This window comes from Nicotiana tabacum, chromosome 1 (genome assembly GCF_000715075.1).
Source record: "Nicotiana tabacum cultivar K326 chromosome 1, ASM71507v2, whole genome shotgun sequence".
Lineage (NCBI taxonomy): Eukaryota > Viridiplantae > Streptophyta > Magnoliopsida > Solanales > Solanaceae > Nicotiana > Nicotiana tabacum.
This window is the reverse complement of record NC_134080.1, coordinates 27,056,530-27,074,718: the sequence shown is the minus strand read 5'-3', so window position 1 is coordinate 27,074,718 and position 18,189 is coordinate 27,056,530. Positions and strand designations below refer to the sequence as shown.

At 36.3% G+C, this 18,189-nt stretch overlaps 3 protein-coding genes across 3 annotated transcripts; 1 reads left to right on the top strand and 2 right to left on the bottom strand.

The window, feature by feature from the left end:
- Positions 1-258: 258 nt before the first annotated feature.
- Positions 259-4,039, top strand: LOC107767635 (subtilisin-like protease SBT2.5). The gene is made up of 9 exons (XM_016586702.2): positions 259-380; positions 474-624; positions 740-1,152; positions 1,647-1,742; positions 1,833-1,902; positions 2,026-2,308; positions 2,391-2,725; positions 2,805-3,072; positions 3,350-4,039. The coding sequence occupies exons 1-9, from the start codon at positions 259-261 to the stop codon at positions 4,036-4,038; spliced, it is 2,427 nt and encodes an 808-aa protein (XP_016442188.2). The 3' UTR covers position 4,039.
- Positions 4,040-4,069: 30 nt separating this feature from the next.
- Positions 4,070-5,509, bottom strand: LOC107767642 (uncharacterized). Its single transcript, XM_016586713.2, has 4 exons — positions 5,129-5,509; positions 4,798-5,040; positions 4,476-4,652; positions 4,070-4,397 (listed from the first exon to the last, which is right to left on the bottom strand). The coding sequence occupies exons 1-4, from the start codon at positions 5,141-5,143 to the stop codon at positions 4,335-4,337; spliced, it is 498 nt and encodes a 165-aa protein (XP_016442199.1). The 5' UTR covers positions 5,144-5,509; the 3' UTR covers positions 4,070-4,334.
- Positions 5,510-7,265: 1,756 nt separating this feature from the next.
- LOC107767653 (light-harvesting complex-like protein 3 isotype 2, chloroplastic) lies at positions 7,266-9,722 on the bottom strand. Its single transcript, XM_016586724.2, has 3 exons — positions 9,091-9,722; positions 7,846-7,983; positions 7,266-7,764 (listed from the first exon to the last, which is right to left on the bottom strand). The coding sequence occupies exons 1-3, from the start codon at positions 9,488-9,490 to the stop codon at positions 7,514-7,516; spliced, it is 789 nt and encodes a 262-aa protein (XP_016442210.1). The 5' UTR covers positions 9,491-9,722; the 3' UTR covers positions 7,266-7,513.
- Between the last annotated feature and the right edge of the window lie 8,467 nt (positions 9,723-18,189).

Here is an 18,189-nt window from a genome sequence, read left to right as displayed (position 1 = left end):
AAACCTGAAAACTTTATAGCAGTATATTTAACCTATTAGGTGACTATTAGCATGCTTTACTTCTACTCAAACCAGAAACTAAAGAAAAAAGAAAATTCCCCAAATAATAATCCATTCCACGCATAAGGAAGAGGTGCAAAACCAAAATGGACTGTGGTGGTGGTGGTTTGAAAATGAGAAAAACATGCATGCAAAACAGTAGTGCTTTAAAGGTGATTACTTTTCCTTCCTACAATATACCATATCTCTAGTAAAACAATGGCAGCCATTTTCACCTTCATTGCCCTCTCATTTATCATTATATGGGAGCCCTTAATGGCAAATGCAAAAATCTTTATAGTTCTAATGGAAGATGACCCTTTTGTATCTACAAAATCAAAGTAAAAACTCTAGCCTCTTTCTTAGCATGTTTGGTCTGACCATTAAGCATGCACTCTGCTTTACTATTGATTATTATGCCAAACTTTTTGCAGGAATTTTGAAGATTTTGATATCTACAAGGAAACGTTAAGAAAACAACATGACATGCTTCTAGAAAATCTCCTTGAAAGAAGTGTGTATACCAAAGTTTACAGCTACACTCATTTGATCAATGGATTTTCCATTCATTTGACATCTCATGAGGTAGGCATTTATATTTCTTTTTGACTTGATATAACTAACTACTTAAACATGTTACTTTTTTACTCTCTTTGACGAGCTAAATGCTCGAATAATTGAAAGTGTTACATTGCTGCAGGCCCTTGATATTCTAGAGAATGCAGAAGGTGTTAGAGCCATTTATGAAGATGTGAAGATGAAGAAGTTGACAACACATACACCTGACTTTTTAGGAATTCCTGCTAGTGTCTGGCCTAAATTAGGTGGTGCTACGGCTTCAGGGGCAGGAGTTGTGATTGGAATGATTGATACAGGAATCAATCCATTCCATCCGAGCTTTTTGGCTCAAGCATCAAATGGTGATCGCCGGGGTGTAGTTGTGAAAAGTGGAAAGTTCAAAGGGAAGTGTGTGACTGGGGATAGATTCCCTGAAACAGCCTGCAACAACAAGATAGTTGGAGCACAATATTTTGCAAGAGCTGCAACTGCTGCTGGTGAATTCAACGCCTCTCGTGACTATGCTTCCCCTTTTGATGCTGATGGACACGGAAGGCAGGTCACTTAGCATGAACCACATACTTTGTGTTATATCTTGTTGAGCCTCGCACATCGCCTAAGGGATGAGGATTTGGTATCCTCATATGGCTTGGGCAATCCTCACATCATGAGCTAGCTTTTGGGGTTGAGTTAGGCCCAATGTCCATATCTTTATCATGGTATCAAAGCCGGACCCATCCAAATTCTTTGTTTCACCGATGTTGGGTTCCCCATATTATATTGTTCCCGCTCCAGCTGGCAGGCCTAGGCGTGCGGGGTGGAGGGGAGGGGTGTTGGGTCTCCCACATCGGCTAAGGGATGGGGGATTTGGTCTCCTTATATGGCTTGGGCAATCCTCACCTGATGAGCTAGCTTTTGGGGTTGAGTTAGGCACAAAGCACATATCTTTATCATATCTAGCCTTTTTAATCATTATCGTTCTATTTTATTTGATATTTTTTAACGATAATGCATGTTCATAATCTATGAAAGATGTTTGAAAACAGCAGCCATACAGCGTCAACTGCAGCAGGAAATCATAATGTTCCTGTCATCGTCAACCATTTCAACTACGGTTATGCAAGTGGTATGGCTCCAGGAGCAGGGTAATCTTAGTATGCTGTTTTTATTTTTCTATCAAGAGTTTTACATGTGAAGTTTGATCTTGATAATGACAATGAACTGTGCTGTAACAGGATTGCAGTGTATAAGGCCATGTACTCTTTCGGAGGTTTCATGTCAGATGTTGTGGCTGCAGTAGATCAGGTTCCGCAATTGTCAATGAATAGTATTTAACTTGTTATGCATCTTTACCCCTTTTTTAGACTTTTCATAAGTTAAAATAGCTGAAACTCCTAGTTAATTTTGGCAAACTTTCTTATTGTTTAGGCAGTGGAAGATGGAGTGGATATATTAAGCCTTTCTGTAGGGCCAGCAAATGTCCCTTCCGGTCCTTCTGCTTTCCTCAATGTTCTTGAAATGCAGCTTTTATTTGCCACAAGAGCTGGTGTGCTGGTTGTTCAAGCTGCTGGAAATGGTGGTCCTTCTTCAACTTCCATTCTTTCCTTTAGTCCCTGGATCACAAGTGTTGCTGCCTCCACTACAGATCGTAGATATAATAATTCAATTGTTCTTGGAAATGGACGGAGCTTCTCTGGCAGTGGTCTTTCACGTTAAGTCCCCTTACCCCTTTCTTGCTGTTAACTTTCTCTGTTTTATCACTGAAAATGTGGTTTCCACATCTTACTTTGCAGCTCCAACGCTTTCAGGAACGTATTTCCAACTTGCTGCTGCATCTGATGTTTGTAAAGGGAACACTACCTCTGGCCTCTTGACAGTTGAGAGCTGCCAAGAGACAGAAACATTCATCCGAACTTTAGTTCATGGGAAGATAGTGATATGCACATACACTTTTGATTTTGAATCAGAGACGGCAAGCATAGCCACTGTTGCTGATACAATACAAAAAATTGGGGCTGCTGGCTTTGTACTGACAATGGATCCTGATATTGGCTCTGAACAAATTAAGGGAGCCACAATGACCTTGTCGGTACCTGGTCTAATCTTAAACAACATGGAGGCCTCTACGGTATCTATCTTGTATCCATAATACTTGATAAGACTATCAACTTTGTATTAATTCTGGTGCTCTTTGTTGTCTGGTGCAGGCTCTGCGCGAATATTATAACTCCAACACATTACGAAGTAGAAGTGGAAGGGCTATTAGTTTCAGAGCTACAGCAAGAATTTTGGACGGGAGACAAGCTAGTTATACCAAGCAGGATCCAGTTGTGGCATCGTATTCATCTAGAGGTCCTGATGTGAACAATGCATTCTTAGACACCGCCGATGTCCTTAAACCAAACATCATGGCTCCAGGTTCCTCGATATGGGCTTCTTGGAGCCCTACTAGTGAAGGAGATCGATACATCAAAGGTATAAATATACAAATGCTCATTTGACACACTTGGAAAACGCTACTCAAGATTTTTTATTTATTTATTAAATAGGGGGTAGGAAAGGGGGAATGGGGAGGAGATTATAAAGTTGGGAATCGAACCCTCACCAACAAGGTGAAGGTTCAAGTACCCAACCAACTAAGCTACGAAGATTCACCTGGTACTCAAGAATTATTTGTCATATGGTGCCTTTTTCAAATATCAATTATTTCTACTTTCAAGAATGGTAATATGAAACCACATCTTTTTACCAGGACAAAATTTTGCACTACTATCTGGAACAAGCATGGCTACACCACACATTGCTGGAATCGCTGCTCTAATTAAACAGAAGCACCCGGGATGGACACCTGCTGCCATTACATCCGCAATGATGACAACTGCAGATGTAACTGGGCAGTCAAATGCCCCTATTTTAGCTCAACAAACCAACCAGCTAACTCCTGCTACTCCATTTGATTTTGGATCCGGACTTGTCAATCCTTCCCGAGCCATTGACCCTGGACTTGTTTTCAAGGCAGGGTTTAAACACTATGTACTGTTTTTATGTTCAGTTCCAGGAGTCGATGAAATGTCTGTAAGACGAGCAGTTGGAGTTGGATGCCCGAACAAGAAAAAAGCATGGTGCTCGGATTTAAACACGCCGAGTGTGACAATATCAAATTTGGTAGGCTCAAGAAATGTGATCAGGAGGGTGACTAACGTAGGTGGTGTAGATGAAAAGTACCAGGTGATCGTGAAAGAGCCTCTGGGCGTGAGCGTTTCTGTAGCGCCACAAGTTTTTAAGATAATGGCCAATGCTTCAAGACATATTACAATTGTCCTAAATGCAACTCAGACAACCAATGTTTACTCATTTGGAGAAATCGTGTTCGAAGGTAACCAAAACCATAGAGTTCGAGTGCCTTTGGCAGTGTTTGTAAGCAGCACTTTACATTCATGATGCTCTTGTATATGTTTTCAATAAATAAACTATTCTACACTAGCTTACATTGTAATCAGACTAAGATTGTGATTGTGATGCAGTTTACCTAAATAAGGGAAATTCGTTCAGGTAACTTCTTCTAAGCTTGGGAGCTTGAAGTATATCCAACCCCCTCCAATATATAGGAGATAGAAAAATAAAATGAAATGAAGAGGGGACATGAAAGTAAGATTTAATAGGAATTATCACTCTTCAGTTTGTTAATGTATGGACCTTTGAACACCTTGATTCTTGGACTTAGTTGATGAGTCTGTTCATCGACGACCCTTTCGTAGTGAAGCAAACATTTTGGAGAATAGGCCAGGCTTTCTTTGAATCTGAAAGAAAGTGAGTGTTTTATAATGCAGATATTTTGTAAAAGCTAGAATTGCATAACATATCAATAAGCAACTTACTTGAAAACTTTTCACTATAGCTTTCATTTTATTGGTTTTAGAAGCCATATTATTCTTCTTCTTGGATTTCTTATTCTGAGGCATGAATGTTCTGAGGAACCTTGGCATAACAAATTTCCATCTTCCCATACAAGTTGGTAGACTTACATATCTTGGCTTGTTTTTCACTGCAACAATCTGGAAAAATGTGTTATAGATGGTTAGAAAATACTGCTACTGCAATTTCAGTCCTAAATATATGAGCTGTGTACAATGATCTTCTTCTTTATCCTTCCAACTTCCTATCTTATTTAGGCAATGCATATAATAATGATATTAGAACCTGAGAATTCTGTCTTTGAATTGGCTGTGGAGCCAAAGGTGTTGATGGCTGTGATTGCGCCGAAGCTCGAAGATTTCTTGAGTAGTCAAGAAGCTGAGCTTTTCTGTTGTATCCTCCAACATTAGCAACATGTCTAACATGAAGATGTTGATGATATTTGTTATTTGATGAACTGCTCCTCTTTCTCTTAGGCCCCTCTACAAGAACAGAAACATATACTGTCCTTTCTCTATAGTACGTAACCTAAACCATCAACAAAAAAAGAAAGCAACTTAGCATTATTTTTTGCAAGAAAATTCAAAAGAAGACTAAGGATGATCACTGCACTAACCATTCTTGTTGGCATTTTTTCTTTTTATTATTTTAATGGAGTGCCGAGGGTCTATTGGAAACAGCCTCTCTACATTCACAAGGTATGGATAAGGTCTGCGTACACACTATCTTCCCGGGCTCGCGGTGTGGGATGATAATAGGTATGTTGTTGTTGTTGTATTCTTTCAATGGGCTTCTTCTTTTTCCTTCCTTTTTTGTTGGTGGAGGTTTGGGGGTGGGGTGGGGGTTATTGAAGAAAGAGTGAAAGGAGTATATATGTGAAGAAATTGGAGATAAAGAAGTGGTGATCTACAAAAAATAGGAAAATGTTGGTTGATGGTTCATATAAAGTGGAATGCAGGCCTAAAGGAAGGAAGATAACTTGGTCTTAATTCATTGTTAAAATCGTAACCGAATATATATTATAATAAGGAAGGTCCTTCCAAAAAAGAAATCTAAATTATGATTAAGATAGATAAAATTAAAAGTAAACAATGAATTCTACTTTGAAAAGGAAATACTTTGTTATTGCTTTATGTTTACATTTCTTTCTCCTTTTGTCTTTATCATTTAGGTAATGATAAAGTAGAAAATGTTGTGTATGGTTAGATAATAGGGACATTTAAATCATTAAACTTATTGAATCAACATAGGTGGATTTTATGATGTGCTAGTATTACCATCCTATAACTCTTCATGTATTGTTATAAGCCTATAGCAACCACTCCTAGATTTTCTTCTTTTTTCCTCTTATGTTGTTGACAAGCTTAGGTAGGGTGCAAATATTAAATTTAATGAGAAAAAAGAAGTTCTAAATTAATTAATTTTTTGTGTTCAAAATTGTATCCACCGACAATTAAAAGCTAATTGTAAGTAACTATCTACATTGAACATGGACGGGTAACTTCAAAAGGAGGATAATTAATTTATTGTAACCGATCAAACTAAACGTATAAAAATTCTTTGCACTATCGGACGTAAATAAAAATTCTTTTAATTTTACTGGATTATACATGCTTTAAAAAAAATAATGCAAGATTTAGAAAAGGTAGCTTTCCTTTTCCTTCTTGCAATTAGTGTCCTTAGTGTTGTGCCCAGATTTTATTTTTTATTTTTTTTTAAAAAAAAGGTGTATTTGAGTTGCCTATAATTCTTGTCCACCTGTGACAATCTTTGGAGCATCAGTTTTACCATCTGATAATTACACCCCAACAGTTGAATCAATGATCTTGTAGCATGCGGAAGACACATGTTCGAGACAGCTTGAGTGCACTTTTATCACTTCACCGGATACTTGCTACCTTCCACTAGCATAGACACTCAGTAATTCTGTCCGCCAAAGACTTGAACATATGCGAAGAAATCATCTATCATTTTGTCGATTTCTTGTCTCTTAAGGTGGTTACATAAATAAAGGAATTGAAGTTAAGCTAATAAGCAAGCAGAGTCCTCTTCCGCCCAATTGTTGGGCTAAAACAACTCAATGATACTTTTAATATAGTGTAATATTGTCCGCTTTGGACCAAGCCTGTATGATTTTATTCAAAAGGCCTCATACCATTAAGATCCCTACAACTTATTAGTAGACTCTTAATCTTTTCCGCTACCAATGCGGGACTTTGTTTGTACACCTATCACCAATAATATCAGTTTCTTCTTTTTCATGGTAATTCACCATCACAGGTATTCAAAAACTACAGGTGAGTGACCAATTTTGGACAATGACAACATCAAAAGTATATCACAAACAAGAAAAAGTTCTTATTGATCAAAGCATCACTAATACAGAAACTAAGAAGTCAATCAATCTAACAAGAACCAACAGCAAGAGGTTGTCACAAAACTCAACAATTAAAAGAATCATTAACAACGAGAAGTTGACACATGTAAGTTTTGCCAAAGAAGAGCCAATGATACTGATATAGTCCGCCCTCAGAGCATTAAGGAATCCTACAGACAACCAATTCTCAAGCAATTGCTTCTTCTTTTTTTCTTTTTCTTAGCTTAATTCAAGGACACCTGGGATTCCATTGCAGACTTACCTTTGCCAATATGAAGCTATCTGTTCCAAACCTGAGTAATACCTCAAACACTGATTGAAGAATAGAGTTACAGTATACAAGCAACGCTCGAGGTTGAAGGATGACTATGGAATCTGATGAAATAGAACTATTATAGATCAGCTAAAAATTTGTTTACAACAAAGACGAGGAAAAAAAAATCATTGCCGGAAAACAAAATAAAAAAAGAAGAAAGATACATTGAGAACTAAAACAAAAAAAAAAGAACTAAAACAAAATGGCAAATACAATTCTACGCTCTCCTTTGACTGGCATCTTGATATCTCCTGATCACAGTCATCCAATTAAATACATGAAAATCAAAGATTAAGTGAGAAATGTGTTCAAGAGTCCTTTGAACTGCTTGAGTTCTCATCTTTCCAAGATGCTTGCCACTGCTTGTCATAAAAAGTAGACTCTTCCACCAACTTTTTGACTGTTTCTATATCCTCATTCTTGCGGATCAGAAGCACACCGGCCACAGCTATAAACAATAGTGTTTTGCAAAAGAAGTTGCCCATTTGGTCAACGAGGCCTACGCCAGTCAAGCTATCCACAAAATAGGCCATAAAGAAACCAACCATTGCAGCACGACCTGCATAAGATTTAAGTTACTATATTAGAGCTTTGTGTTTGAGAACTGGAAACAACTACCGGAAATAGGATAGGAGCAAACCATTGAGAAGTTCAGCTTCAGGAAGATGGAACCTCTTCATCCATGCCCACCAAGGAATAATGGAGGTGTCAAAAAGCACAGGTTCTTCATTACTTGACGACTCTGGATTATCTTCCAACCATTTCCTTCTCCTAACCTCTGCAGATGAATAGCCATTCGATTGTTAGTAAATCAAGCGATTTCATTTGAATGCCCCAAAAAGGAGGCTCTAGAAAAGGAGATGTAGTGATGTTTTCTACTCTTAATTACTGCTCGGTATACCTTAACTCGAGCTAAGACAATTTATAATTAGAAAACATCTAGTATATGTAACGACGAAGAAGAAAAAACTGAAAAATTATTAGTTGTACGCTATATTACACCATCTGAATAAACTGTTAGGTGATGGCTGACAATAAGCTCAATTCAAAGGCTTAGCAACTGAAACCGAGGAAAAACGATCAATACGTTATAGCTTTACTATTAAGAGTAACAACCACATAGTTGCTGGTTTAGTGCATCAACTTTGAACAAATACTCCCTTGTCATATACATTTGATATAAATTCAAGATGATGCATCAAGCATGAATCAAATCATCCTTTCCCCCAACAAAGTAATAAAATTAGTACTTTATCAAAAAGAAAGCATATCAAATCGACAAACTTTGGTCATGCAAGAAGGCTGAATGACACCACATCTACTCCATAAGTCATAGAAAGTTCCATATCTAGGTTAACCCCCTCTTTTCATTGTTCATCAGCTCCTGCTTAAGGATTAAAGACAAAAGTTTTTTTTTTTTTGGTTTCACATCCGGTGTCCGGTACCCGCATTGGGGCCGACTAAATCCGGATTCGCGGCGGGAAGTCCCACATTGGGGGTAAAGCGCTCCCTAGCAAAGGCGACCCCATCTAACCCAGACCTCTGGTTAAGGATGAAGCAGTACTTATGACTCCACCACAAGCCTTGTTGGTCTGAAGACAAAAGTTACTGGAACCACTTCTTAACCATGAACTTTTAATTCTTTGTGTAATCCAGATATCACTACTAAACAAACTCTTCATGCTATTCAACTAAGGAAAAACAAGTGTAGCTAGTATAAATATCATCCGAAACAGCATTCACTGTAGCCAGACTGAAGTAAAATTTTGGTAATCATAAGTTAAATAAATTAAATAAACTGAAAAAGAAGTTGCATGTCGAAAGAACAATAATCAAATTAATGGAGAAAAGGAGCAACATGCAAAGCAGAGAGGTAAAGACTCACCAGCATCAATAACAGAATCCCAATGGGTCTCTCCATCTTTCTTAAACTGATTCAAATCCCAAGTCCCACTAACCCATCTAGGATCTTGAAATTTTTTTACAGTCTCCGGTGCCGGAGCTCCGGTGGATGCAACCGGCGCTGACCCATTAGAGTCCAAAGAAGCCTCATTTGACTCCTCAGCTTTCACAGCACTATCCTGAGCTTTCTCTTCAGGTATTTCTGGCTCAACAGTCACAGCAGAAGCACTAGACCCATTATCTATGGCTCTCGGAGAACCCAAGAAAGAGAGATGGGGTTTCTTTAAAGTTAGAAAAGGATAAGGTTTGTGGGTTGAGTGATGTTTTGAAGGGGAGAGAGTAGGGAAATGAAGCGGAGGAGCAGAGAATAAGGCCATTGACATTATCGTAGCTGTTTGAAGAGGTATTGTAATGGCAGAGAAAAAGAAGAGCTTTTAGGACATTGGTATACTGATCTCTCAACAATCCTTAGCCGCAGAAATGGGGGAGGGCCTTTTGGATTCGTTTGCTTTGCTTAACTTTTAAAATAAAATACCCTTCCTAATAGTAGGAAAATACACACATATTTTCCTAATATGTGAATTATTGGTTTCTTCTCACATAGCACAAGGCCTTAAATCCTTTAAAATACGAGAGGCGTCTCTGTGACTAAATTCATATAGGGATGTCTACGGTAATTTAGCCATTAGCCATTCTTTTTGCTACTTAAACCGACCAATTGTTATTCATTTTGGATTGTCAATTTTACTATTCTATTTTAAGATAATTTATCCTAGAATTACTATTCCACCCTCATAAGCTACTCTATAAGTTATGTCGATATTATTTTTAATTATGGAATAACTTATCCCAGAATTAGTAATCAAACAAGGGATAAGGTGGTGCTAAATTTTTAACTCGAAATTATTTTTGCTTCTCCATCATAGCAACCAACCTCTTATAATATAGTTCAAGAAAGAGTCGTCTCATTTCCTTACTTCTTTCTAATTCATTCACTTCAAGACTGGTTCTGAACGCCGCGTGTTTTTACGATTTTAATCTAATTATAGTAGACAACCAACTTTCTTAATAAAGAGAAGTTGGGGCTGGATGTGGAACTGTAATTCATCCTCAACTGGATAGAAGAACTTCGCCTTTCTTCTTCTTCTTGAAATGAAATGAAGAGAAAGAAGGTGCCCGGCCTTATTTACCAAGCTCGGGACTAGAGGAGCATTTTTGGAATTTGAGGTATCGCCAAAGTCTTCCTACTTCTCCATTGTTACAATCAGATCCGAAAAATGAGAAATCAATTAAAATGGACCTGAATTGAATCATGACTATATAAGTTATTCTGATATTAAGAGATTTAATATAGATTTAATTCGTGGTTAGAAGTTATTTTAGTTTTCACTATAATTAGCACTCTGATCATAAACATATACACTAGGTGCAAGTTGCAACCTAATCAGCTAAATTATTATAGTCTTAAGTATAATATTTTTTTTTATCAAAAGGTCCATTATTACGGTAGAGGAGTTCGGCAAGACTCCAACATGTAAATAGCAAAAGTTATAATTACACGGAGAAGCCAACATGTAAATAGCAAAAGTTATAATTACACGGAGAAGGATATAAGCCGTAGCTTCATTAGCATAGTGTAGATTAGTGTAAACCAATCTAATGTACCATTGTTCAAAACAGCTTAACTGGGGATTGGAGAAAAATTATTATAGTCTTAAGTATAACATTTTTCTTAATCAAAATATAAGCCTTAAGTATATATTTAATTCTCCGAATTAGAACCATACAATTTTATTTGTTCAAATTAAAAAGAGAGAAAAAAGGTAAGGTTTGAGATATGGTGGGCCAGCACAGGTTTAACTCAATTCAGCAATTGGCCAAACAAAATCTGCACGACAGCCTTGTCTAATTGTGATATTGACAAGGCTTCAATCTCAATGGAATTTTGCTTCCTAAAGGTACTTGAGATTAACTGCGTTGAAACTAAGGGTGTATAACGGGTGGGATGGGCCAGGCTGGATAGGCAAATTTAGAATCGTACGGATTGGGTTCCGGGCCAGTTACGGGTTGGGGCTTATCGAATTTAACGGGTTCGGATTCATTCGGATAAAAAAATGAACCGTAAGGGTTACGAGTACAAGGGGCCGGGCCGGGTTAGTGTAATTTTTAATTTTTTGTTTTGTTTTTTGTTTAACTATTGTAAGTTATATTAATATAATGTAAAAATATAAAGAATACAATGAAGATGGAAAAAAATTGCACTTATAAATTACAAGTGCTACATTTATTTCAAAATTCAAACTTACAAATTGAAAGGTTTACATTTAACAACAAGTAAATTAACGTAAAAAGAGTAAATTCAAAGGTTTTGCGTTGCCTTAGTAAGTTCGTCATAATCAATATGAACTGAGTGACCTTCTTTTGGAGTGTTAAATTCAGATGGGTTACCATGTGTTAATATATCTCCAAGTTCCTCGTCTTCTGGGCTATCAACATCTTCACGTCCTTGATTTCTTCGTTCTGATCTAATCCAATCTCTGAAACATACTAAAACTTCCAAAGCATTGCTTCCCAATGAGTGACTGGTGTCTCCAAGTTGTTGTCTTGCTTGGCTAAAAGCACTCCCTGATGCAATAGTTGAAATTGACACATTCAGCATGTCCCGAGCCATAGCGGAAAGAACAGAAAATTGCTTTCCATTCTCACGCCACCATCCCAAAGATGAAAATTCCTTTGTGCGAGGCTCTTTTTGCTTTTGCAAGTAGAATTGAAGTTCATCAATGTTCCTGCTACTGGTTTGAGTGTTAGAAAATGTAGAAAAAATATTAAAATATCAAGGCCTTCTTCATCATCCACAGTAGTTGAAGTGGTATAATGCATAGTGAAATTAACATTGCCTACATTAAGAGCAACATCATCAATTATATTTGCATAATAATTATATAATTTTTGTAAAGAATAATTTAGCTTGTTCATACAAACATATATATCTAGGTTTCAGTTGGTCCAATCTCTATATAAGTATATAAAACATTGATTAATTAGTGACAATCAGACATCTTAATAGACGGATTTAAAACAGTACCAATTAAGTAAATCGGAGGAATTGGAAAGAAATATCTTTTGAATTTTGCTTGCATTTTTTCAACAACATCCCTATATTTTTCTTTCTTCTTAAATTCAAAGAGTAGAAAAGAAATTTCAGCTATATGTACTAAAACTAGTAACATTAGGGTAATATGCTCCAGAAAACTCAACAGTAGCTGTATAAAATTAATGTAAAAATTTAACAACATCATTAATGGCCTCCCAAATAGTAGTTGTTAACATACGGTTTGGATCAGTACAATGCGCATTAGCAACTTCAGTTATTGGGAATTTATATTTGTAGCAACATTTTAAAAATATATATATATAATTTCATCTAGTCACAATTTCGTCTAGCATGAATCTGGGCTTAAGGTTATGCTCGTTACACTTATTCTTAAATTCCCTAATTCTAGATTGTCTATTATTTCCTTTAATAATACCAACTACTCTTCTAACATGAGTAATCTTAGTTGAAAATAACTCAAGGCTGCTTTTAACAATTAAATTATAAACATGACATACACACCTAACATGAAAATTTTCGTCAAGTGGTGTTTGCAAATGCAGTTTTAATATTAAAATTGCGGCATTGTTGTTAGAAGCATTATCAAAAGACATACACAATACTTTTTGCTTGAGATTATAAAATTTAACAACTTCGCAAATAGTAGTACTTATAAACACAGCAGTATGACTCTGATCTTCATCATATTTAAAAGCAATAATACGTTTTTGTATAAAATAACTATCATCTATCCAATGACATGTAATAGTCAAATAATCATTTCATTGACAGCATGGCCAATATCAGAACTTAGAGGAACTCTACAAGGAAGGTGGCTAAACAAATAACGTATGTATGTTTGTTATTGTCCATGAAGTCTAAAGATATCAGATCTACAAGTACTTCTAGAGATACCTTTAAATAAAGGATTGTAAATCCTTTGAATATACATAATAAGATATGATGAAGAAGCAAAAGAAAAAGGTAGACAACCCAAAGTAATCATTTTTGCTAACTCCTCACGATCCTTCATTTTATCATATTTCATAAGACCTCCAGTAGTAGGGTTTAGAGTTGCTTGATTTCCATCTCCATCAGAGCCCCGTTCTATAGGATGCTCAATTCTCATATGTCTACTAAGTGTCTCAGTCCCCCCTAATTGTCCTCCAGTCTTATGTTTAAAAGTATCATTACAAAGTTTGCATTTAACTCTATTAGTACCTTCTATTTCGACAAAAAATTTTCAAACCTTACTTCTTTTTCTCCAATTACTAGTCGGAGCCACGGGTGGTCTACTACTAGCACCACGACCACCATCCCTGCTACCAGCTCCAGCACTACTAGGTGTAAGTGGTATCTCATCTTTCATTTCTAATTCATTATCTTCTATACCAAAATCTTTCTGGAATTGTTCATAATCTATATTATTCTCAGGTAATGTTTCAGGAATATTTGTAGTCATTTAAATTACTACCAGATGCTGAAGTACTACCTCTTTTTTTATTTTCCCGATTAGTAACCTTATTACAAACTCTTTTTGCAACATTAAACATATTGTAAAAATTTAACTACTAGCAACAATTAAATATACAAATAAAGTAGTAAATAAGAGAAAGAACCAAGGGAGTGCACCGAATTCGGTAATAAATTGAACACTTGATGATTTCGCAACTCCAATGTTACCACGAAGAAACGTCAATTGTTCAAACTTCAAACTTCAAATATTAAATAATACGATAAATGAAATTTCACAAAAAATGAGAGCCAAATACTTAATTGCACTTTAAGTGAAGAATGAGAGAATGATAATTAAGAATATGAGTTTGAGAAATGAGAGATGAGTGAAGAAATGAAGAAGAGGGAGGTGTATTTATAGTTTTTCAAAGGGGTAATTAGGTAATTACAAAAGGTGTTTATTTAAAAAAAACAAAAATAGGCTATTTGTGTAAATATGCCGTTGGGCAACGGCCCCAAGGCCATAAGACCATTGCCAACGGTCATAAAAGGCCCCATTACTAAAAAAAATTTTAAAAAATTAAGTAGCCGTTATACGTGTCTGAGTCAGTCCGATCTGGGCCGGTTAACCAGTTGTACAGTAAAAATTGTTGACCGAATTTGACCGATCCGGTTAACCGATAGCCCCAATGTAAACGAACCAACCCCCTTACCTTATTAACCCAGCCCACCCGACCCCCTTTGTATCAGTCCGGGCCGGTTTAGGTTTTAATCGATCTGGGCCGGTTCAGTTATAGTTAAACCCGACCCGTTAGATACCCTTGGTTGAAACTAAGAAAAATATATTTTTTTAGATGTTTATAAAAATAATAGCGACAAAATACATATTCTTTTGTATGTTTAGTATATGTATATAATAAACATATTTTATATATATTTTGCCTACGAAATGCAATTTGCTTAGGCCAACCAACCAATTTTGTATTTTACCTTAGAAATATTGGGTTTACTTTATGGTTGGTGTTATGAATAGAATTATAATTAGAATGAATGTCTATCTTTTAGAGAGTTTTACTTTGTGACTAAGTCATTTTCCCCCTATAAATAGATGGATCTTACCCCATTGTAAATCATCCCAAAATTCAATAAGAATTACTTTCTCTTTATCTGCAATATTGTTCTTCTACTTTTATTGTTTTATTACACGTTATCAGTGCGAGACTCTACCGTCTCAAGAAGCTCTTTGAGAAGATTAAGGTATAACTTTTCTCCTCTTTTTAATTATGACTGACATTATGAAAAGAAAGTTCATTGCCCTTGAAATTTCTAGCAAAAACTATATGACATGGGTATTGGATGCTGAAATCCATTTAGATGCAATGGGTCTTGGAGACGCCATTAAAGACAAAACTAAAGCATCCGCCCAAGACTATGCTAAGGCTTTGATTTTCTTGCGCCATCACCTTGATGAAGGGTTGAAAATAGAATATCTTACAGTCAAAGATCCACTTGTTTTGTGGAATGGCTTAAAGGAAAGATATGACAACTTAAAGTTGGTCACTCTTCCACAAGCATGATATGATTGGGCTCATTTGAGGCTCTAAGACTTTAAGTATATTTTTGAATATAATTCTGCGATGTTCAGAATTACTTCTAAATTGAAACTCTATGGAGATACTATCACTGACTATGATATGCTTGAAAAAACGTTTATAACATTTCATGCCTCAAATATGGTCCTGCAACAGCAGTACAGAGAGAAAGGTTTCAAGAAGTACTCTGAGTTGATTTCTCTTCTCCTTGTGGCTGAACGAAACAATGACTTGCTCATAAGAAATCACGAAAATCGACCCACTGGGTCTACACCATTGCCTGAAGTGGATGAGGAGTATTCCCATTATGCTAAGCGTGGAAAAGGTCGCAGCCCTATTTGTGGTCGTGGTCGTGGCCGTGGCCGTAACCGTGCACAAGGAAGAATTTTTTCTAGTGTTAACCATTCCCCAAAGAAAAATAACTACCAAAAGTGGAAAGGGAAAGAAGAGAATCCAAAGGCTAATGATTCAGAAACTGAATGCTATCATTGCAGTGGAAAAGGACATTGGGCAAATATTTGTCGTACACCAAGACATTTGGTTGAGTTTTATCAAGCATCTCTAAAGAATAAAGGCCCTGAAACTAATTTTGTCTATGAAAATGAATTTGATATCACCCACTTAGATATGGGAGACTTCTTTGAGCACCTTGATGGAAAAATAGACCACTTGATCGGCGATGGATCAGTGGTTAAAGATGATTGAGTAGTTTGATTTTAATTTTGGCTTATTCGTAGTAGCTAATCATAATTGTTTATATGAGTAGCAGCCATTAGTACCAATTAGTAATATTATTTTATGAAATAGTGTTAGTTTATTTTGATTAAATATAATTCTAGTATTTTTTTAAAGAAATCAAAAATAGTACATGTCTTGGTGTATAATACTTTGTCACCTTTCTCTAATTGCATAACGCATGTGGGTAATTATTTATATGTGATTGTAATTCTAGCAATATCTCGTAAAATTTGTTATCTTATTTCCTTTTGGCCTCTGTTATTTGTGGCTTGAATTATTTTCTTGTATTTTTAGGAAACTCATAGTCCCTATATGTTTAGGAAAATCCATTGTCCTAATAGATTTGGGAAAGAAAGACCTATAGTCCTTGTCAAATTGGGAAACATTTCTCATATATGTTTGGGACCTTTTGGGATCTATATATAGGGGTTGTAGTTGGGGATTCTATAGATTGTATTGTGCTTTTCTTCTCATTCATAGTGGAAAACTCTCTCTTCTTTTGCCCCGAGGATTAGGCTTAGCCGAACCTCGTTAAATCCTTGTGTTAATTTTTCTTCTCTATTTGTGATATTGTATGCTAGTTAACCCACGATATTCCGCAACAATTGGTATCAGAGCAAGGTTCGAGTTTTTACACATAATTTAGGGTTAAGATGTCTTCATCATCTTCAACAAAGTATGAAGTCGAGAAATTTGACGGAGGTTCTAGTTTCAGTCTATGGAAGATTATGATGAAATCGTCCCTGGTGTTACAAGGATTATGGAAGACAATTGATGAGGATTTTCCTGAAGATATGAAAAAGACAAAGAAGGAAGACCTGAAGGAGAGGGCTTTGAGTGCGATCTTCATGAGTGTTACAGATAGCGTTCTTCAAGAAATTGCAGGAGAAACTTCTACAACAATGACATGGAAGAAGCTAGAAGATCTGTATTCTAAGAAATCGCTGACAAACTACCTCTACCTGAAAAAGAGGTTATACAATCTCCGTATGAACGAAGGTACACCTGTTAAAACTCGCCTTGATGAGTTTAATTCAATTATAATGGACCTGAAGAATGTGGATATCAAAATTGAGAGTGAGGATCAGGCCTTGATTGTGTTATGTTCTTTACCACAGTCTTATGATACTTTTGTCGATACACTGCTATATGGGAAAGATAACATTTCACTTGAAGATGTTAGTAATGCACTAAACTCTAAAGAGTTGAAAAAGAGCTTTCCAGACAACAGAATTGAGGGCGAGGGTCTTGTGATTAGAGGAAGAACACAACAAAAGGACTTTAACAGGAAAAATTCAACCGCAAGATCAAAGTCTAGGGCAAGGAAGCAAAATTGTTATGAGTGCGGGGAGCAAGGTCACTACAAGAGAGATTGACCTAAGCTGAAGGAGAAAAGAGGGAAGCAAAAAATAGATAATTCGGTAAATATTATTGACACTGGCAATAATTCTGATGATAATGATTATGTAGGGGAAGTATGTGCTGTGAGTTCTACTCATGGGCAAAATTCTTAGGTTCTTGATTCTGGTGCTACTTTCCACATGTGTCCACACAAGAATTGGTTTGCAACTTACAAACAAATGAGTGGGACTGTCTATATGGGAAATGATAATCCATTACCAGTAGAGGTTGTTGGTAACATCAAATTGAGAATGTTCGACGGAATTATCAGAAATATTGAGTGTTAGCATGTTCCTCGGATAAAGAGAAATTTGATTTCTCTTTCGACTTTGGATGATCAAGGATATAAATTTTACTCTGAGAATGGAATACTTAAAGTGTGTAAAGGCTCCATGGTACTCATGAAGGGTAAACTACATTCTAAATTGTATCATCTTCAGGCCAGTGTAGTTGAAGGGGAAGCTGCTGTAGCTTCTAGGAAAAGTGATCTGAATCAGTCTCAGTTGTGGCACTTGCGACTTGTCATATGAGTGATAATAGATTGTCTTTGTTGAGTAAGCAGAATTTGCTGAATAGGTACAAAAATCAAGTTTTGAATTTTTGTGAGCATTGTGTGTTTGGTAAATAGACAAGGGTAAAGTTCATCAAGAAGGCCGAGCACAAGACCAGAGACAAGTTAGATTATATACACTATGAATTGTGGGGTCCAAACAGAGTTCCCTCCAAGAGTGGTGCCAAGTATTTTATGACTTTGATTGATGATTACTCAAGGATGCTGTGAGTGTATTTTCTGAAAACAAAA

Excerpts from the sequence above, each read along its gene's own strand:
- LOC107767635 (XM_016586702.2), top strand. The coding sequence starts at position 259 with ATGGCAGCCATTTTCACCTTCATTGCCCTCTCATTTATCATTATATGG. Across the intron at positions 381-473 it reads TTTGTATCTACAAAATCAAA|GAATTTTGAAGATTTTGATA; the intron begins GTAAAAACTCTA and ends AACTTTTTGCAG. Across the intron at positions 2,309-2,390 it reads CTCTGGCAGTGGTCTTTCAC|CTCCAACGCTTTCAGGAACG; the intron begins GTTAAGTCCCCT and ends CTTACTTTGCAG.
- LOC107767642 (XM_016586713.2), bottom strand. Across the intron at positions 4,653-4,797 it reads TTCAAAGACAGAATTCTCAG|ATTGTTGCAGTGAAAAACAA; the intron begins GTTCTAATATCA and ends ACATTTTTCCAG. Across the intron at positions 4,398-4,475 it reads CTATAGTGAAAAGTTTTCAA|ATTCAAAGAAAGCCTGGCCT; the intron begins GTAAGTTGCTTA and ends ACTTTCTTTCAG.
- LOC107767653 (XM_016586724.2), bottom strand. The coding sequence starts at position 9,490 with ATGTCAATGGCCTTATTCTCTGCTCCTCCGCTTCATTTCCCTACTCTC. Across the intron at positions 7,984-9,090 it reads GGATTCTGTTATTGATGCTG|AGGTTAGGAGAAGGAAATGG; the intron begins GTGAGTCTTTAC and ends ATTCATCTGCAG. Across the intron at positions 7,765-7,845 it reads TGAAGCTGAACTTCTCAATG|GTCGTGCTGCAATGGTTGGT; the intron begins GTTTGCTCCTAT and ends AATCTTATGCAG.